This window comes from Eleutherodactylus coqui, chromosome 5, assembly GCF_035609145.1.
Source record: "Eleutherodactylus coqui strain aEleCoq1 chromosome 5, aEleCoq1.hap1, whole genome shotgun sequence".
NCBI classification, from domain to species: domain Eukaryota; kingdom Metazoa; phylum Chordata; class Amphibia; order Anura; family Eleutherodactylidae; genus Eleutherodactylus; species Eleutherodactylus coqui.
Window position 1 is genome coordinate 142,941,092 of NC_089841.1, and position 21,525 is coordinate 142,962,616.

General features: G+C 43.2%; 1 protein-coding gene across 1 annotated transcript; it reads right to left on the bottom strand.

Annotated features, from left to right (window-relative positions):
- Positions 1-16,515: 16,515 nt before the first annotated feature.
- LOC136628819 (hydroxycarboxylic acid receptor 3-like) lies at positions 16,516-17,532 on the bottom strand. Its single transcript, XM_066604913.1, has one exon. The coding sequence runs from the start codon at positions 17,530-17,532 to the stop codon at positions 16,516-16,518; it is 1,017 nt and encodes a 338-aa protein (XP_066461010.1).
- Between the last annotated feature and the right edge of the window lie 3,993 nt (positions 17,533-21,525).

Here is a 21,525-nt window from a genome sequence, read left to right on the forward strand (position 1 = left end):
CACCAATTGCTAATAGGTTAATAAATAAATATGGAGCGCTAACCCTCTTTTTCTCTTTTCATTTTTACTGTAGGGATCAGTTATTTGATCTGATAACTCTTCAAGCTGTTATATCCAAAATGCATATCCTTCAGGGTCTCATGCTCATAAGGTGTTTGTATAGTGCAGTATATTGTGAATTTGTACTACAGTATATCATGTCTAATACCTTTAGCGCTTTATGATGAACGAAGTACTCTAGTCATTCCATTAGCCTCTAAAAATAAATAATGATGTGTACTTACTTTATGAGAGCCGTTGATACCTCTTGACTTGCTAGCTTGCAGTGTGGATCTCATGACACACAGACTTTTTTAGTAAGTCTTGCAGCAGTTTTATTATGCACTAAGCAGATGTTTTTAAGTATATAGTTTTTTTCCCCATTGATGTTAGTGTACATAAACAGCAAGACAAAATTCCCTAAAAGATCCCTTTTTATGAAAAGTTAACAGCAACTGCTGACACACTGTTTCTCTTAAACATGAATGGAAACTAAGCAAATAGTCCTGATATCTGTCCTGAAAGAATATCAACATTAAAATGTCTAAATGCCATTTTTAATCTCTGTATTTAGGATATCAAGCCTCACCTTACACATATGATATGAACAATCTGTGTCAGAAATGCTCTTTAAATCATATAACATTTGTTATCTTGCTGTATAGATGTTGCCTACCACAGTGACCTTTGTTTCTGGATACCAGCATGAACACAAGATTTACATTAGAGGATGCTGATCATAAATGGAGCGTGTACAGCATGTCACTACCAGCTAAAACGCACTGTGCATATGACTTTACTTGTTTTTCTTGTGTGATAGCATATCAATTGAACTTGATGTCCTTTGGCAGATATTGACTCTTCCTTATTAAGCCATTGATGTTAAATCTAAACCAAAATTAATAATGCATAGCTAGGAAAGTGTTGCAATAATCAATTTTCTGTTAACCTTTTGATTACATTGAAGTTAATGCTTTACCAACAAAGTCTTCTGTGTGGGTAAAAATAAACTGTGATAAACCACCATGCTAATCTTGACACAACTAATTAGAGGAAGTCATATACTTTTCTGTCCTTAGGCAGATGGTGACAGATAACTAGCCTATAGCCATGTTTTTGAATTGATACCACCCGTTATGTACAAATCTGCAACTATAATTTATTAAATAACATTTCTATGATTATTATTAATTTTAAATGATACTGATAGGAAGAACTGCATGAAAAAGCAAGAAAGCCCGGATTTCTGCATTGATTGCTAATTAAATGAGGTCTGATTCTTATCTAATTCATAATTATAGAAAAACACAATCTAGCTAAACTAATAACACAAACAGTTGTACTATTCATGTCTTTTATTGAACACAATAAGTAAACATCAACAGTGCAGGTAGAAAAAAATGTGAACCCTTGAATTTAATTATCTGTAGATCCCTCCTTAGCAGCAATCCCCACCCCCAAATGTTTCCTGTTGCTGCTACTAAGATTTTCATAACATCGAAGAAAAATTTTAGGCCACTTCTCCATGCAAATTTGGCTATACTATGAGGCTCACAAGATAAGGGAGTCTAGGGCCTAATGCTTCCCCCACCATCAGTGCACTTGACGATTCACTGGGCCCCATCCCCCTAGGCTCCCATTACTGGCGCAGCTCAGTGAAGGGTCAACTCCTTGCACAACAAGCTACAATGCACTGTATGTTCTAACACCTAACATAGCGAGCACTACCTTTTTTTTAGTACTTTGTACTACAGTTCTTATGTATGATCAGACCAGATAGACTAGTCTTCATCCCACATGTACATCAGTAGGCCTTGGATGAACATGATTCTGTCACTTTCTTTTTTCTTCTGGTTGTATTTCCTTGAATCACTTTTGGTCAGTACTAACCACTACATAATGAGATCACCCAAGCAAGACCTGTCTTTTGAAGATGCTCTGACCCAGTCATCTAGCCATCACAATTTGGCCCTTCTCACATTTGCTCAGGTCTTTACGTTTCTCCATTTTTCTAGCTTCCAGCACATCAACATGTAGAAATGATTATTCATTTGCTGCCTAGTGTATCCCAACCCTTGAGAAGTGTCATTGTAATGAGATAATCTAAGGCTTAGTTTTGGGGGCAGGGGGGTATATTCCCCAGATGCTATTAGGAGGGATACCAAGGACTTAAAGGGTTTTTCATGGAAATACTATTGATGACCTATCCTCAGGATAAGTCATCAATAGTTGACCGGCTGGGGTCCGCCGCTCAGGACCCCAACCGATCAGCTGAGTGGGCGTGTGCTGACAGCGCCATAATAGAGGTCGGAGTGGAAGCCTCTGTGCTGACCTCCCATGTAGTGCCCGGTGCTTGTAACTGTAGGCACGGCTCCCATTGATTTCCCATAATGGCAGTCAGAATACTCCCTGGATCAACTTTTGATTGTTCCTACCTCAACCCAAGACCCAGATCAACAACCCTGCTGGTTATTTAATGTCTATATCCTGTAATACCATAGCGCTCTAAAAAGACGTCTAGTATCCTCTTCAACTCCTCTATCAATTTTGCCATCACCACATGCTCGGGCACAGTGTTCCAAGTCTCACTGCTCTTACAGTAAAGAACCCCCTTCTGTGCTGGTGATAAAACCTTCTTTCCTCTAGACGTAGAGGATGCTCTCTTGTTACCATCATAGTCCTGGGTATAAACAGATCATGGGAGAGATCCTTGTATTGTCCCCTAATGTATTTATACATAGTTATTTGGTCGCCTCTTAACTGTCTTTTTTCTAGTGTGAATATTTCAAATTTTGATGACCTCTCCATCTTCCATGTGAGGCCTGACAAGTGCCTTATATAGTCGAAGAATAATTTTCTCGTCCCTATACCTCTTTTAATGGACCCCAAGACTTCATTTGCTTTTGCAGCAGTTGCTTGGCATTGATTGCTCCAGTTAAGTCTACAGTCAACTATTACACCCAGGTCTTTTTCCATATCACTTTTCCCTAGCTGTACCCAATCTAGTGTATATTGGTGACATACGTTTTTTCTGCCCATGTGCATGAACTTACATTTATCAATATTGAACTTCATTTGCCATTTATCTACCAGCTTATCTAGGTCCATTTGCAGCCGCACATTGTCCTCCGTTGTATTAATTATCTTGTATAATTTAGTATCGCATGCAAATATCAATATTTTACTGTGCAGTCCCTCTATCAGGTCATTGATAAATATATTGAACAGAATGGGGCCTAGTAGTGAGCCCTGTGGCAGCCCACTCAGAGTATGAACGCTTAATTACCACCCTCTACTTTCTATCTCTGAGCTAGTTCTTTACCCAGCTACACACGCTTTCGCCCAGACCGAGCTGTCTCATTTTATATATAAACCTATTATGCGGCACAGTGTCAAATGCTTTAGAAAAATCCAGATATACGAGATCAACAGACTCTCCCAGGTCCAGCCTAGAACTTACTTCATTGTAGAAGCTGCTCAAATTGGTCTGACATGGTCAACCCCTCATGAACTCATGCTGAGGAGGAGTTATACCGTTGTATTCCTCGATGTATTCCAGGATGGCATTTCTCATAAACCCCTCGAATAGTTTTCCAATTATTGAAGTGAGACTTACCAGCCTGTAGTTACCAGGCTCTCTTTTAGACCCCTTTTTTGTATATTGGAACCACATTGACAATACCCAATCCAGTGGTACATCCCCAGTCTTAATAGACTCCCTAAATATAAGAAATATCGGTCTATCTATCACCTCATTTAGTTCCCTTAGAACCCTCGGGTGTATTCCATCTGGGCCTGGTGATTTGTCGATTTTCATCTCTTTTAGCCGGCTATGCACTTCTTCCTTCATTACGCAGGTAATATTTAGCAGGGGATTCGTTTTATTCACCAGTATCCCATGTGGAATTTCATTTTCACTCATGAATATATTTGAGAAAAAAACTATTTCCCAGGTCGTCTCCACGACAGCACCACCTGAGACCGCCTCCTCCTGATAGGACAGGAACGCGCCCAGAGGTTAAAATCTCCCTCCCCGTCCTCCCCTCCTCAGTGTTTTCCTGTCCTGCCAGGAGGCAAGATCACCGAGAGGGGCTGGTGGAGACGCCAGCCTGAAGAGCTTACCGGCGGATCAGAGGGTAGTGGGTCAGCCTGTCCTCCCTTCCTGCAGAGCGACTCCTGGGACGCCACATGGGGTGGTTCCCCTGGGCCAGGTTCCTCCCGCTGCAACCCATGGGGGGTTCAAAGCGGGGCTCCAGCTCTCCTCAGACGCCGGCATGGGACCGAGCACGGCGCTTCCTGGATCCGCTTAACGCGTGTGGAGAGGGGCGGGGCGCCATGCCATGTGACTAGCGCGGCAGGCTTGGCCGGTGCTTGGAGGGGTTGGAGCTTAAATTTAAAGGCGCCAAATTCAAAATTAAAAACAGGAACCTGAGAGAAGATGGCACAGATCAAGTAAGGGCCATTCAGTTTGGCTTACTGCCCCAAAAGTGTCTGCAGCACCAGTAGCAAAATATGAGTGCTCCAGCACCAGAGGTTGCAGAATGTTCAGCCGCAGCGGGAACCGTAAGTAGCCAGTGGGGCAAACAAGGTCATGCATATTCATGTACGTTATTGTGAATGTTGCATCCTTATACGCAAAAATTTTGTTTATCTGCCAGGGGGATAAAAGGGATGCCCCTCCCAGAAACAAAGCGAAAAAATGCGCAGAATGCGGCGCAAGACTACCGGCTTCGCATGTGAAGTCATTATGCAAAACATGCATAGCCAAGCTAGTCAAGGAGGAATCGGGGGAAATTCCTCGAGGACGTCAGGAAGCTAGGCCGAGAAGAAGTATGGTCAGCTCTGACGACTCCAAAAACGCCACCAACGGAGGCATCAGGGGCAAAACGCCAGAAAAGGGCGTATAGCCCAGAGGAGCACTCGGACTCTGAAGAGAGTTCGAGATCAGAACCAGAAGAGCTGGTGTTCGAGGAGTCCTCAGAAGAAGAGGACTACAAAAAGTACCTCTTCCGTAGAGAAGACCTAGCGGAACTCATCAAATCCGTTAGAGCCCCGCACCATACAAAACGAGGTCTTTGGGGGATTAGGGGAGAGACGGAAGCATACCTTCCCGGTCCACAACAATATCTGCAAGATGATACACAAAGAGTGGAAAAAACCTGACGCGGGATTCTTCTCCTCCAAGGGGGTTAAGAGATGCTATCCGTTCGAGGAGGAGGTATGCGCAAATTGGGAAGAAATACCTAGAGTGGACGTCCCAGTGGCTTAGGTGGCGAAGAGGACAACCTTGCCCTTTGAAGACGCCACGCAGCTGAGAGATCCAATGGATTGGAAGGTGGAAGACCTACTAAGGAGATCCTGGGAGGTAGCCGCCAGTACACTCAGACCAGGGGTCGCAGTCACGTGTGTCGCTAGAACCCTGGGGGTATGGCTGGAGCTGCATATCTCAAATAAAACACCGAGGGAACAAATTATAGATTCCCTCCCGATACTAAAGATGGCCACCAATTTTTTGGCGGATGCAGCGGCGGAGTCGGTGAAGCTCTCTGCCAAAGCAATGGCCCTAACCAACTCTACCAGAAAAGTCCTGTGGCTAAAGTCATGGTCAGGTGACCTGGTATCAAAAAATAAATTATGTTCGCTCCCTTTTCATGGCCAGTTCCTCTTTGGTCCGGATCTGGACAGGATACTAGAGAAGGCATCAGATAAAGAGAGGATTCCCGGAAGAGAAACAGCGTAAAGGAAAGACCTTCTTCCGGGCCCCAGTACAACAGCCAGAACTGTATAAGGGCAAGGGCAATACAGGCCGCTGGAGTTACCCCAAGGGGGGCAGAGGGAGGAACTTCCTCTTCAACCCTCATCAGGGGGATGCAACCAAACAAGCCCTGACACCATCCCAGTGGGGGCGAGGCTGCAGAGCTTCGCGGATCGATTGGCCTTGGTTTGCAGGAGCCCGTGGATCCCGGAGATCATGCAGCAGGGATACCGAATCGAACTGTTGTCCCTCCCCAGGAGAAGATACATTACTACAAGAGGTCCAGCGCAACAACTGCACCCGCTCCAGCAGGCGGTTCGGGACCTACAACGTCTAAAGGCAGTGTCCTTCGTGCCACAAAGAGAAGAGACCTGCTGGCATTACTCCAGACTCTTCCTAATAAAGAAACCGGGTGGAGGCTTACGCATGATAATAAATCTAAAACCCCTGAACGCCTTCGTCAAATATCGAAAGTTCAGGATTTAATCGATCGCTTCAGCAGTAAGGTTGATCCCCAAGGGAGCCTACATGGCATCAATCGACCTGAAGGACGCCTACTTTCATGTACCAATCCACAGGGTCTTACAAAAGTACCTAAGGTTCGCGCTAGAGATGGGCAAGAGGACAAGACATCTCCAATTCAGATGCCTGCCCTTTGGAATCTCCTCGGCACCCCGCATCTTCACGAAAATCATGGCGGAGGTCGCAGCCTATCTGAAGCAGAGATCGATTCTGATAGACGACATCTTAATTATAGCCGAGTCCAGAGAGCTCCTAGCAGAAAACCTGGCAATGGTGCTCAACTTGCTACAGTTTTTAGGATGGATAGTAAATTGGGAGAAGTCCAGCCTAGACCCCAGCAGGGAGAAGGTGTTTTTAGGCATAACACTCGATTCAGAAGCTCAATGCTCCTTCCTCCCCGAGTTAAAAGCACAGAAGATCCAAAGGATAGTAGAATCCTTCCTTCGGAGACGGTCATGCTCAATCCTGGAGGCTATGTCCCTCCTGGGAAGCCTGACATCATGCATCCCGTGGGTAGCATCGGCTCAGGCGCATACCAGACCTCTGCAAGCAGCGGTTCTCTCAGCATGGGACAGCAAGCAATTCTCACTAGAAAGGAGAATGCAAATAAGGAATTCAGTGAAAATATCCTTGCGCTGGTGGACGTCCCCAGGAAATCTGCAAAGGGGGGTCCACTGGATACTGAATCCGGCCGTGCAGGTCACGACAGATGCAAGCTCGTGGGGGTGGGGAGTGCACGTCGGAGACAAGCTCCTACAGGGCCCATGGCCGCTGGGGATGAAACACCAGTCCTCAAACTATAGAGAACTACAGGCAATCTGGAAGGCCCTCCAGCACCTGGGGGACACAGTAAAAAACCAGCGCATAAGAGTGCTATCGGACAATACCACGGCAGTAGCCCACATTCGGCACCAGGGGGGCACGAGGTCGCCAGCTCTACAAGGCATTACACAAAGAATCTTTCGCTGGGCGGAGGGCCGCATCCTCTCATTATCAGCAGTACACTTGAAGGGATCCCTGAATCAGAGGGCAGACTTCCTCAGCCGAAGGCGTATAGACCCAGGGGAATGGTCTCTATCCCAGGAGGCATTCCGGATCGTGACGGACAGGTAGGGTCTCCCACAGCTGGACTTGTTCGCATCCAGACAAAATGCCAAGGCAGAGAACTTCTTCTCCCTCAGACCGGAGGACCGCCCAACAGCGGTGGACGCCCTGAGTCAGGATTGGGGAGGAGAACTGGTGTACGCCTTTCCCCCAATTCCGTTAATCCCAAGGATGTTGCAGCACTTCAGGTCACAGGCATGCACCCTGATCCTAGTGGCTCCCTTTTGGCCAAGGAGGAGCTGGTTCAGCCTTCTAAAAAACCTGAGCATCCAGCAGCCAGTCACCTTTCCGGCTCAAGCGAATCTACTAACACAGGGGCCTTTGAACTACCCCGATATAAGCAGACTCCATTTAACAGCCTGGATACTGAAGAATCCATACTGAGGGGCAGGGGGTTCTCGGACAAGGTAGTCAGGACACTAATGGCAAGTAGAAAAGAGACAACCAACCGCATCTACCAAAAAATCTGGAAGAGGTTTACCTCTTGGAGGCAGGGGAAGGACTCCTCGAGCAGCGGCGCTGACATCCCATTAATCCTGGATTTCCTGCAGGAGGGCCTGGATATAGGCCTCTCCCCGAGCACCATAAGGGTCCAGACGGCAGCCCTTAGCGCCCTGTTCGACACTAAGCTAGCAGGAGACAGGTGGATCAGTAGATTCTTGACAGCGGCAGACAGGTTGCGACCTAGATCTACCAACATATGCCGATACTGGAATCTAAATCTGGTCTTGGGGACTATGTCAGCGGAACCCTTCGAACCAATTGAGGGGCTCTCAATAAAAATGCTTACAATTAAAACAATCTTCCTAGTGGCCATTGCCTCAGCAAGACGGGTCAGCGAGCTATAAGCCCTATCCATCCGCCACCCGCTCCTCAAGATAACAGACACCAAATTAGCCTTCAAAACAGACCCGACCTTCTTGCCTAAAGTAGTGTCTCCATTCCATAGGGCCCAGAACATAGTAATCCCCTCGTTCTATAATCACCCAAAAGATGAGAGAGCGAGAGCCCTAAACTGCTTAGATGTCAGGAGAGCGGTCCTGAGGTACATCGATGCCACAGGGCCATGGAGGCAGGACGACAACCTGTTTGTCCAATTCTCAGGCTCTAACAAGGGGGAAAAAGCGGCTAAAAGCTCTAGCCAGGTGGATCCGACTGGCCATTAGCAAATCATATAGGACCTTGGGGAAAGAGGCCCCCTCGGCTCTTAAAGCCCATTCCACGAGGGCAGTAGCGACTTCATCGGCCGAGCATAGCTCGGCATCCGTAGAGCAGATATGCAAGGCAGCAGTGTGGAAAAAACCACACACTTTTGTTAAACATTACAGGGTAAAAGTGCAGCTAGACGAGGACATGACCTTCGGTCGTAAGGTCCTCTCAGCAGCAATCCCACCCTAAAATAACTTTAGTTGATACGTCTCAGGTGGTTCTGTCGTGGAGACGACCTGGGAAAAGGGTGATTATACCTACCCGATAATCGGATTTCCAGGAGTCTCCACGACAGCACCCGTACATCCCCCCCCCCCAAAAAAGGAATAAATAAATACCAGATAGGTAAAAAAATTTTTAGTTAGCTCCTACCCCGGCAGTTTCGTTATAATACACTGAGGAGGGGAGGACGGTGGGGGAGATTTTAACCTTTCGGTGTGTTCCTGTCCTATCAGGAGGAGGTGGTCTCAGGTGGTGCTGTCGTGGAGACTCCTGGAAACCCGATTTATCGGGTAGGTATAAACACCCTTTTAATAGATTTGCCTTCCCCATCATCTTCTATGATTTATCCTGCATTATTTGTTAAAGAGCCAGTGCCATAATAAGTTTTCAGTTTTGTCTGTTATCAGGTGCCCTATAGAAAACCCCTGTCATAATTTTGTTATTTTTCCCTCCCCGTATTTCTACCCACAGATTCCACGTGTTCACCTCCTTCACCTATGTCATCTCGTATTCTTGGCATTAAGTAGGATTTAACATAGAGACATACCCCTCCCCCTTTCTGTTTCCCTTGGTCTCTTCTGAAGAGATTGTAACCCTGTAAATTCACCGCCCAATTGCACTGGTTTCTGTTATTCATACTATGTTGTAATTTTCTTCAGACATTCCTGCTTCAAGCTCACCCACTTTACTGATCAGACTTCTTGCATTTATTGCCATACAATTAATACAGCTGTTGTCATTTTTATATTCATTATGCTACTTATGGTTCTATTAGCTGTTTTGTCAGTCCAATTGGATTTCATGTCAAGTGACATCACCATGAAGTTTTGAAATTGCAGGTAATACTGTGTGACTGTCGGTAGAGGGGGATTTCAGCGTATAGTATTGTGTCAGGGTTACTAGAGAGAGCTGCAGCATGTAGAACTACGCAACAGCCCCTAGAAGCAGCTCCAAGTTTGGAAACGGCTGAAAAATGATGATGGGCCTAGGAGGAGAGTATGCCAACTGGTAAGGGTGGCTTTTAGAGATGAGCGAGCATACTCGATAAAGCAAACTACTTGAGCGAGTAGTGCCTTATCCGAGTACCTGCCCGCTCGTCTCTAAAAATTCGTCTGCCAGCGCGGGTGACAGGTGAGCTGGGGGGAGAGAGGGAGAGAGAGATCTCCCCTCCGTTCCTCTCCGCTCTCCGTCCCCTGCCGGCACCCGAATCTTTGGAGACGAGCGGGTAGGTACTACTCGCTCGAGTAGTTTGCCTTATCGAGTATGCTCGCTCATCTCTAGTGGCTTTACAAAAAAAAACTATCAGGAAAAAAAATCTCTCAAATTACTGATAGTTGTCCCATGTAAACACGGGAGTCGATAGCAAGAAATTGCTTAATAGTCACTCATCACTTCATTTTAGCGAGCGAATTCTCGCTCAGTGCAAACATGCAGTCGTTTATCTTTGACAGTGGTCACAGTGAATGAAGGTGGGTGGCCAGAAGAGATCCCCAGCATGCTCCGCCACCATTCATTGAACAACTATTGCTCTTGTGTGAAAGCACAGGAGCAATAAGCCTTTGAAGAACTGTCTGGCTCCTGACAGTCATTCCATGTAAAGTAACCCTAAGGGTCCATTCCCACAAGTGAGAGCAAGTCATGGCCGACATGCTGGGGCGTGACTTGCATAACACAGCACATGGGCACTCTGTCCATGTGCTGGCTAACATGAAAATAGAAAAAGCTGCAATCTTTCTGTCTTGCAGCATTGCTGTGAGAGAACATTAGTCCATGGAAATACACCAATTGCAAATGGGTTGTATTTTTGTGCGAGTTTTGTGCATCTCGCGCATGTGAATGCCCCCTGAGTATGTGATTGTTGCTATTTTGTTACAGCAACAAACTTAAAGAAAGCAACCAATAGGCAAAAGAGAAAACGCTTCTAAGTGGGATTTGTCGCATTATATTCTTCACTGAAAGAGGGATCTCGTATTTAAGTAATCTGGAGAATCAGATAGATTGTTTCTAACAAATACACTGTTTAAAGTTTAAAACTTTTCCCAAGCCAAACTAAAGATTAGTCTTGAAATATTCATTTATTAAGAGTGTGTTTCTGTGATACTGAGGTTCTCTTATTAATATGAATGCATAAACATCAATAGACAAAATAGTCTAGGGACACCCCAGTTCAACATCAAAAAGATCTGTCAAGTACATCCATTTTTATTGGTGTTTAGCTATTGGTGTCGCTTTAAGACTTGTTTTTATTCCCAGATATTCTTTTGTAAGAACTAATTTTGAGAAATGACCTCTTACATATTTTGATGTTTCTCTTGTAACCCTAAACAGACCTATCAACCTCTCTGATATAATTTACAGTGGCTTAATCTCAACAAGGATGTAGTCATGCTTAATAATGATCTATTCATTCTGGAAAATATCTTTTCCGTTATGCTATACTGCAAAAGCTAATTTTAGAAAAAGATAAAATATTCTGCTTTGCTCTTTCGATCCTTTTCAGCAATATTTTTACCTTTTCATATTAATCTGGAAATAACCCTTTAGTTCTCTATATCTGAATTTAGAAAATGCTAAACTGAAAGTTCTATAGAAGGATCTAGAAAATATTCAACGTTGGTCAACTGGCATTTGCCAGCAAGAAAAGCAGATTACTCTACCAAAATGTAGGTGCACCAAAGTATGTAAAACTGTGTAGCAACAGAAAGGCCAAGCTGTTATGTCCAGAGTTTTTTTTAAAGTGGTTGTCCACATCTGAACTATTGATAACCTGCCTCCAGGACAGGTAATCAATAGTTAATTGACGGGGTCAACCACTTGGGACCCCTACCGATCAGCTGTTGACCAGGCTGCAGTCAGTGTATACAGAGCCAGAAGCAGAAAGCGCTGTTCCCTTTGCAGTGGCCTGGGTTGGCATTGCAGGCACTGTTACCATTGAATTCAACTAATCCTGGACATCGATGCCCAGTTGAATTGCTGCTTTGATCTTGAAAAATCATCAAATAATTAATTGAGTGAGCTTAAAGGGTTTTTACTACGTCAGCAAATTATCCTCTATCCGTAGGATAGGGGATAACTTGCTAATCAGTAGGGGTCCGACCACTGAGACCCTCACTGATCCCAAGATTTCTGGCAAGTCTTGAAACATTGGCAGCAGTAGCCACACATGCACGCCACTTGTTCATTCACTTCATTCACTTGATTGTCAAGCTCAAGCACTCTGTAATCTCCAGTACTCTGAATAAAGTGAATTAAGCAGCAGTGCACATGTGTGGCTACTGCTGCAAGCACTTTGGGACTTGCCGAGGACAATATCTTGTGATTAGTGGGGATCTCAGTGGTTGGACCTTTACCAATGATTAAGTTCTTCCCTCTCCTGTAGATAGGGGACAACTTGCTGAGATGGTAATGTAGTGTACAGAGGTTAATGTGCACATGTGTTCTGGAAGTTTCTGGATCTATGTAGTCTTGCATTTCTGTATTTTTCCACTGTATTCTATGTGTATTAATATGGTGTGTATTGCACCTTTGCAGCACTGAATGGGTTACTGTCTGGGTTATGTCTGGGAAGTATCTATTTGTATGTCATGTGACCTCTTTATATTCATGCTCAGAACCTACAACCTCGCTCTCCACCATGCCAAACAAGTCTACTTCAGCTCTCGTCTCCTCACTATCGCACAACCCTAAACGTCTCTTTGATACTTTTCACTCCCTTCTCAACCCTAAACCGCAGCCCCCTGTGACGGATCTCAGTGCTGTAGAGTTGGCTGCTTACTTCAAAAAAAAAATTGATGACATCCGTCAGGAAATAACTTCCCAATCCCAGACTAGCCCCGACCCTAGTCTTGTCAGCACTGCATCTAGCTCCTGCTCACTGTCTGTACTCAGACCAATGACAGAGGAAGAAGTCTCCAAATTGCTCTTCTCTGCTCGCCCCACCACCTGCGCTAGCGACCCCCCTCCCGTCACACCTCCTCTGATCCCTCTCCCCAGTGGTCCTCTCCCATCTCACCACTATATTCAACCTCTCTCTGACCTCTGGCATCCTTTCCCTCTTCTTTCAAACATGCCATCATATCCCCACTGCTAAAGAAGCCAACTCTTGACGCGACTGATGCTGCCAACTACCGACCCATCTCTAATATCCCCTTCATCTCCAAACTACTAAAACGCCTGGTTTACTCCCGCCTTGTAAGCTATCTATCAGAGCACTCTCTCCGAGACCCCCTACAGTTTGGCTTCCGACCTCAACACTCGACAGAAACTGCCCTTACAGGGGAATCCAATGACCTACTGACAGCCAAATGGAGGGATGATTACTCCCTAATGATCCTCCTCGACATCTCCGCAGCATTTGACACTGTTGACCACAAACTCCTTCTCAGTATGCTTCGCTCCATTGGCCTAAAGAACACTGCTCTCTCCTGGTTCTCCTCCTGCCTATCTGACCGCTCTTTCAGCGTCTCCTTTGCTGGCTCTACCTCCCCTCCTATTCCCCTTGCTGTTGGGGTCCCCCAGGGATCGGTCCTCGGCCCCCTCCTCTTCTCTATCTACACAGCCTCTATTGGCCAAATCATCAGGAGATTTGGCCTTCAATACCACCTGTATGCTGACGACACCCAGCTATACACCTTTTCCCGTGACATCTCTGCACCTTTCCTCCAAAACATCACCGACTGTCCGCTGTCTCTAACACTATGTCCTCTCTCTACCTAAAACTAAACCTCTCTAAAACTGACTTACTGGTGTTTACACCCTCCACTAACCGACCTCATCCTGTCATCTCCATCTCAGTGTGTGGCGCCACCATAACTCCTAGACAACATGCCCGCTGCCTTGGGGTCATATTCCACTCTTATCTATCATTTACCCCCTACATCCAATCTCTCACCCGAACATGTGAGCTGCACCTCAAGAACATTGCAATAATCCGCTCTTTTCTCACTGTGGACACGCTAAAAACACTGTTGCCCTCATCCACTCTCTGCTTGATTATTGCAACGTGTTGCTGATTGGCCTCCCCTGCTCCAGACTCTACCCCCTCCAATCCATCCTGAATGCGGCAGCCGGGCTCACCTACCTGTCCAGCCGCTACTCGAACGCCTCTGCCCTGTGCCAGTCACTGCACTGGCTGCCCGTTAAATACAGAATTCAATTTAAACTTACTACCTTCATCCACAAAGCCCTCCACAGCGCAGCGCCCCCTATATTGCCTCCCTCATCTCAATCCATCGCCCAGCCCGGGCTCTCCGCTCTGCTAACGAAACCAGACTGAGCGCTCCTTTAATTCGAACTTCTCATTCCTGCCTCCAAGACTTCTCCAGAGCAGCACCGATCCTCTGGAACGCACTACGAAAGGCTACCCGAGCAATCCAGGACTTGTAGAACTTCAGGCGTGCTCTAAAAACGCACCTCTTCAGGGAGGCATACCGCATTCCCTAAACAAACCCTGCTGTACTCCGCCTGATAACATGTTCCCTGACCTACTGACTGCAATTCCTGCTAGCCATCATAAACCGCTCCTGCAGTCATACCGTTTCTGCCATCACACAGCCAAATGTCTGACCATTGTCTGTGTATAGCATCCCTCACTCTCCACTTCGCCATACAAGGTACATCTCCAGCCCTTTACCTTCTGTATCACCCCATTACTTGTAGTATGTAAGCTCGTTGGAGCAGAACCCTCAACCCTATTATTTCCATCAACTGATTACTATGTAACCGTGGTTCTGTAATTTTTATTTTTTGTTGTCTTTCTGTATTCCCCCTGTCTATGTAAACGCTGCGGAATATGTTGGCGCTATACAAATAAAGTTACTCAATAATGGCTTTACCGATCATTCCTGGTTTGGCATATTGAATTCTTTCCCGTGTGTGGACTCTTATTTATTCTCCGGAGAGATCACCGCAGAGGAAGGAATGGTGGCGTTACAAGTGACAAAGAAGAACCAAGGTAATCCACTTGTTGGTTTCCTATTAAATATATAGTCTGCCCGCGCCCCTTGGACGTGTCTCTAGTTACCTCCGGGTGGGAGACGGGGGAGCCACTGTAACAAGTGAACAACTCTACCCCCACTGTCTCCTTAGCTGTGGCCCACTCTTTGGATGCTGCAGTAATACCCCTTTAACAGCTTTTACTGTGAAAATACTGTATATATTCCATAACTGAAATCATAAATAACTAGACATGTATTTCATTGTATGTTTCATAAAATTCAGTCGGTTAAGAATTACACAAAGGCCATTATTTTGTTTTTGTATATGAGTTTTTATTCGTTAAATCTCTGAACAAACAGAAATAGTTTCTTGGTGTTTTTTATGTTTTGTTTTGTCTGTTAATGTATTAATTCTACCCATCTATAAGACTAGTTAAAGGGATTATCTGGGACTTTACTTCTGATTACCTTTAATCAAGATAGGTGATCAATAGCTGATCAGTGAGGGTCCATTGCTCGGGATGCCAGGCAATTAGCTGATAGCAGGCCATTGTCAGTGGGGATGGAGTTGGATGCTGACTGCTCCATCCTCATTGCAGCAGCTTGGGTTTGTAATTATAGGCACAGTTCCCATTGTATTATGGACATAGCTGCCAGTTTCTGTCTCCATCCCTACTGACAATGGCCTGATATCAACTGGGAGTCTCGAGTACTGGAATCTTGCCAATCAACTTGTCCTATTGATGACCTGTCCTATAGAGAAGTCATCAAATAATCAAGTCCCAGAAAACCTATAATCACCAAAAAGTTTTTGTATCAATATAAACCAGAAAGTGAAATATGTTTCATTTTTCTAATTGGTTATTTTTATATCTATGGAAGACAATTTTGCATTTCTGCAATTCTTTTCTAGAAATTTGTAATTAAAAAACAGGATTTAAAAAATTGATTGCCAGTTAGGATAAATGTATAATGACTGATTACAATAGATCCTCAGAACTAATAAAAGTATATGAACTGATAAAATGGGTGTTTCTATCTATTATAATCTATATTAACAAAAAGAAAAGAAATTTGAAGCTATGAATATAAACGTTCTTTAAAGCTGCTTACGAAGTTACATTTAAGAGATATAAACTCTTCATCTATACTATAAGAAATTTAACTTATAATTGAATAGATTGATGTATACATTGCTACTGTTAATTGAAAATGAGTGGGTTCAATAGCTAAACATATTGAAGCAATCATAAAAATAAAAAATGATACAGGATTTATTTTAAGCTTCCAAAACTATATTGTGCATTGCTAGTTTACCAATTAATACAGAAAGCAAATCATACAACATAATTTATATACAATATAGCAGTGGATAGAATACAGTATTACTTGTTGTGTAAGCAACTGGATATATTGTTAGAGGTTTGTTCTATTTCTTAGTATATCATTCAGCCAGTTACATTTTTATCCGAACAGATCTGCACTACTGGTGGTGAAACCAAAATGTAAGTGTGTACATAATAGAAAAGTTTGGTAGATTATGTCAACATGTTAAATTAAATTTGCAGTCATGTTATACTTTATAGTAACTTGCATTTTCACTTAAGTTATTTAATTTTGAAGGGTTTAATTAGTAAAATAAAGCCATAGCTGCGGTTACAAAAAAAAAGCTAATACTTGCAGGAATGAACCCCCATGAACAAAGAATGCATAGATGGATAAATGTCTTCATTCCATTGTGTGACTATTGTTGATTGTAACGTTGTTGGTATTGGTAGCCATTGCATCTGATTTAAAAAATTGGTTTGAACACCTTATGATCTTTCGGTAAAATATGTTGAATGAGGGGCTGGAGAAGAAGTAAACCAAAGGGTTGCACATACTGTTTGTATATGTTAAGCAAAGTGTAATATAAAATGCTGCATCTATGTTCTTGTATATGCTGCAGTCATTCCTTTGTGGAGATGCCAAGAGCCTTAAGATTTCGATCCTGGTGGACACGCTTGGTAAAAAACATGCAATGAACAGAATTACAACAGATATGACACATTTGACAGCTTTCTTGATCTTTGAATCCCTGTACAGGTTCCTCTGTCTGAGTCTCCAAATGATGCTGCAAGAACAAAAAAGGACAATGCACAGAGGGAGGAAAAACTCAAGAATAAAGATCAGATCATGGCCGCGTGATGTGGCAGGACACACCATAAAGCTGTCACAATTTGTATTGCTCGATGTATCTCCTCCAGAATGGTCTTTAGTGAGAATGAAGGCAGTTATTGCAACTGTCATAAGCCATAGAGCACATGAAACAATGGCAGCGGACTTTGTGGATAAGGAGTTGATTTTATTATGTGGATGAACAACTCTAAAATAACGATCCAGTGCAACCAGAGTGAGAAAGAAAATGCTTGCTGCCCTGTTCATTGCAATCATAAAAAGGATTACTCTGCAAGGGCCATCTCCATAAATCCAATGCTTCTGCTTGAGATAATAGTCTGTTCTGAAGGGAAGGCAGATAATTAGAAGAAAATCCGCCATAGACAAGTTGAAGAGATAAACTGTGCTGGCCTTCCATGACTTGATGTGGAAGCAAAATACCCATAAAGCAATGCAGTTGAAAACAGATCCCAACACAATGGTTAGGATTAGTATAGGAGGAATAAGGTATAAGAAAACTGGTTCCTCAAAGAAACAACAGCTTAAGTTGCTTTTGCTTTCGTTGTTTTGAAGTCCTTCATATGACATTGTTTAGACGGTGTTGAATTTTCAAACAAATGCCAAAAGAATTCTCAGTGCCAATTTTGACCCTAGAGAAGAGGAATTCATTTTCTGAAGAAAACCCCCAAACTGATTATAATTAGCTAATAGACTATGTGTTTTTGTATATGAGTCATTTTAGAGATTACATGTCTACTGTGGTTTTACAATGAAATCACTTAGACCATGCATCCAAATGTTCTTGTTTGCAGTATGGGTGTTTTTGTTCTACTTTAAGCATGAATACCTAGGTAACAAAGATTAGAAACAAGGATAGGAAGTCAATTTCATATGTAGTCAAGGGCCAAGATCACATTTATTATTTTTTCTATGCCTTTCCAATTTCTGTTTACCATTACTAGATAGAACATGAAATGTCCTTGATGTGAAGTGGCACTGTGAAATTCACATGTTTGCTCCAGATTTAATATTGGAATACTGTATGGTTCAATTTATGCAAATTTATTTTGTTTGTTTATTATTACAACATGGAACAAGTGGCAGTTGTGATATGATATGGGATTGCAGTATTGATATGTGGTTTCATTGTAACATCATGGCTGGTATATGGCTGAAATGATTAGAATACTGGCAGTGCGGCACATGAAGCATGTATGAGTACATTATGTGAATGAATATTTTGGTTCTCCTGACCATCTATTGGTACTTGAAGTGGTGAGGTAGAAATCCTATGTAGTTGGGAGCTTTCTCAATCTGAGATTTTATCTATTACAATTTGGTTTAATTTTTATAATTGAAAATATCTGGCTATATATTATAAATGTCTAATGAATTAACAGCAGGGATCAGGGTATCTACGATCCCAGCAACTGTGGTCATGTGTTGCCTGTCTTAGACAGCTGACACTCGCTGAATAGAGTGGGCTCAGCTCCCAAGGCTGCTCAATATAAACTCCACATACATCTATTGGTGTTAAAATAGTTAAAACGGAATTAAAAAACTTGGATAAAACCATGCTACTCTGGGTACAATGTATTAACTCAACTAAAATGTCAATTCTGCCACATATCCTTTATTTGTTAAAATGTCTCCCTATTGATGTTAAACCCTCAATTATGAAATATTTACAATAAACTATTTTTAAATTCATCTGAGAAAACAAAAGACCCCACATTGAACAGAGAACAATGTTCTTTCACGAAAGAGTGCGTAGAATGTCTGTTCCTAATTTCCATAACTATGTTTTGGCAGCTTAGCTGTCACAGATTCCCCACATGCTAGCTGAAGCAGAGGCTGCATTAAGGGGTCAAATTGGAACCTTCTCTCATGGCGCCCTTAAGTTTAGATAACCTGTTTTGGGATAAACATGTCTCTAATTCCTGTGTGAAAACCATCAGGAACCGCACTAAAATGGAGCATGCTGCGATTTATGTTCCAGACGCCATGTTTCTCTTTAGGGGGCTTGAACTGCGGATCGTATGCAGTAACACAGACAGAACTTGTATGCAAAATGAACCCAGTCATTTGAATGGATTCATTTCTATGAGTTATTTTAATTTGTACCCACTGTCGGAGTTTGAAAAATTGCTGCATGCCGCATTTTCATGCAAGTATCGCAAGAGAACGGAACATTAAATATGTGGTGTCCTTCATAGCACACGCACATGGTGACCGTGAAGGACAGATCAAGAAATCACATCTAGATTGTCCTGTTGAATAATATGAATAAGAAAAAAAGGCATGCTGTTTTTACTACATTACATCATTCTTTAATTAACCCCTTAGTGACGGCCCAATAGTGTTTTTATGTCCTGCTGTTGCAGGACGTGTATGTAGGGAGATAACGCCGCTATCTTCCATACAGCGCAAGCGTCAGCTGTTTATTACAGCTGACACCCACAGGCAATAGCCGCGTTCGGCCGATTGCGGCTATTAACCCTTTAAATCTCCCAAACGATGTCCGGGGGTCTCGTACGGACGCCCGTGGTGAGATCGGAGGAGCCGTGCAGGTGTCATGGCAGCCGGGGGCCTTCTGAAAAGCCCCAGGGCTGCCTTAGCAGACTGCCTATCAAGCCATCCCCGTGGGGTGGCTTGATAGACTGCCTGTCAAAAAACAGTATGACGTAATGCTATACTGCAGGAGCAATCAAAGCATCGCTGGTTGTAGTCCAAAAAAAAAAAACCTTTTGCCATATTTGCAATAAAAAAATCAAAATAATAAACCAAAAATACGTGTTTGGTATCGCTGCGTCCGTAAAAGTCCGATCTATCAAAGTAATGTATTATTTACTCCGCACGGTGAGCGTGGTCCGAAAAAAAAAGAAAAAAAGAACGCCCGAAATGCACTTTTTTGGTCACCCTATATCCGAGAAAAAATGTAATAAAAAGCGATCAAAAAGACAATTGTATGCGAAAATGGTACTAGCGGAAACGACAGTACATACCGCACAAAATGAGCCATCACACAACTATGTCAATAGAAAAATAAAATGGTTATTGTGCGCGGAAAATGGACACACAATAATTTTTAAAAATTAAATATCTTAAAAAATACAAGTACAGCAAAAAAAAAACTATAAGTTTGGTATCGTAGTAATGATACTGACCCATAGAATAAAGTTATTGGGTAATTTTTGTTGCAGTTTGTGCGCCGTAGAAACAGGACGCACCGAAAGATGGTGGAATGTCGTTTTTTTTTTTGTATTTCTCTCCGCTTAGAATTTTTTAAATGTTTTTTCTTTAGTACATTATATGGTACAATAAATGGTACCACTGAAAAATACAACTCATCCCGCAAAAAAACAAGCCCTTATATAGCGACGTCGATGGATAAATGAAGGAGCTATGATTTTTTTAGAAGGGAGGAAGAAAAACGAAAATGGAAAAAAGCAAAAAAAAGCTCCGTCACTAAGGGATTAAAATAACACTGTGATGCATCTATATAAAGGGAAAAAGTATGTTCAGGCTGTACAAAGCTGCACTTATTTTTAAATTTGCAGTACACTATGGGGCAAATTTGAAAATACTGTCTAAATAAGGCTGCCTGTCCACGGGCGTTTTTGCATTGCGTTCCCTACGGCAATAATCCGGCCGCAGGGAATGCAATTCACGCTTTCCATAACGTTGCTATGGAAAGCGCAGCTCCCCTGTCCACGAGCGGAGAATCATAGCGATTCTCCGCTTGCGGGCGGCAAATCGCCGCATGCTGCGAAGTGCCGCGGTGAGCCTGTCAGATAGGTTAACCGTGGAGATCCGTCAGCTGGCTCCTGCTCCCTGGCGGCAGCTCCCGCGGCGGTGATCCGCCATGGGATATCGCAACGCCCATGGACAGGCAACCAAAACAGTGCTAACTTACAATAGACAGTCTTAAAACGTGCCAGATTGATCACACTGAATAATTCTGGATGAAAAATCTGGCATAATTAAAAAATTATTGCTGCATTGACTTATATATAGTGGAACTTTGTCAACGGTCATGCATTTTTAAGCATGATTGTGAATGCCAAGATTGGCTACATATGAAAACATTTGTTTCACAGTTGCAAAGATGTTTGGACAGGACAGGACCACTTTAACCGCAAATGTCAAACTTTTTACATTTCTCTAGTGAAACCATAAAATCTCCAATTTACATAAATAGTTCCATTATCTTCTGAACATCTGCATAGTCGTTTGCTTTTCCTGTTTGTACCTAAATGTTTAAGTAAACCACAATGAGAAATGTTATCTGATAGTAACATGCTGTATTTATGTAATTACTATTTGTAGCATTTCTCTTTTTGTGTAAAGAATAATTTTCAGAACCCTAAATACTTTGAAATTAAGCAGCTAAATATCACATCGCGAACCCCAACTGGCTTTTTCAATGGTTCGAGAGGAGATATATACCCATAGACAGTATGTTACTTGAGGTATTAGTGTATCTTGATGCCACCATGAAGTCCTGATGGAGTCAAGATTGATGGGGGTGACACCCCCTGAACCTGATAGGCTGCACAGCAGGCTTCCACATAGGTCTTG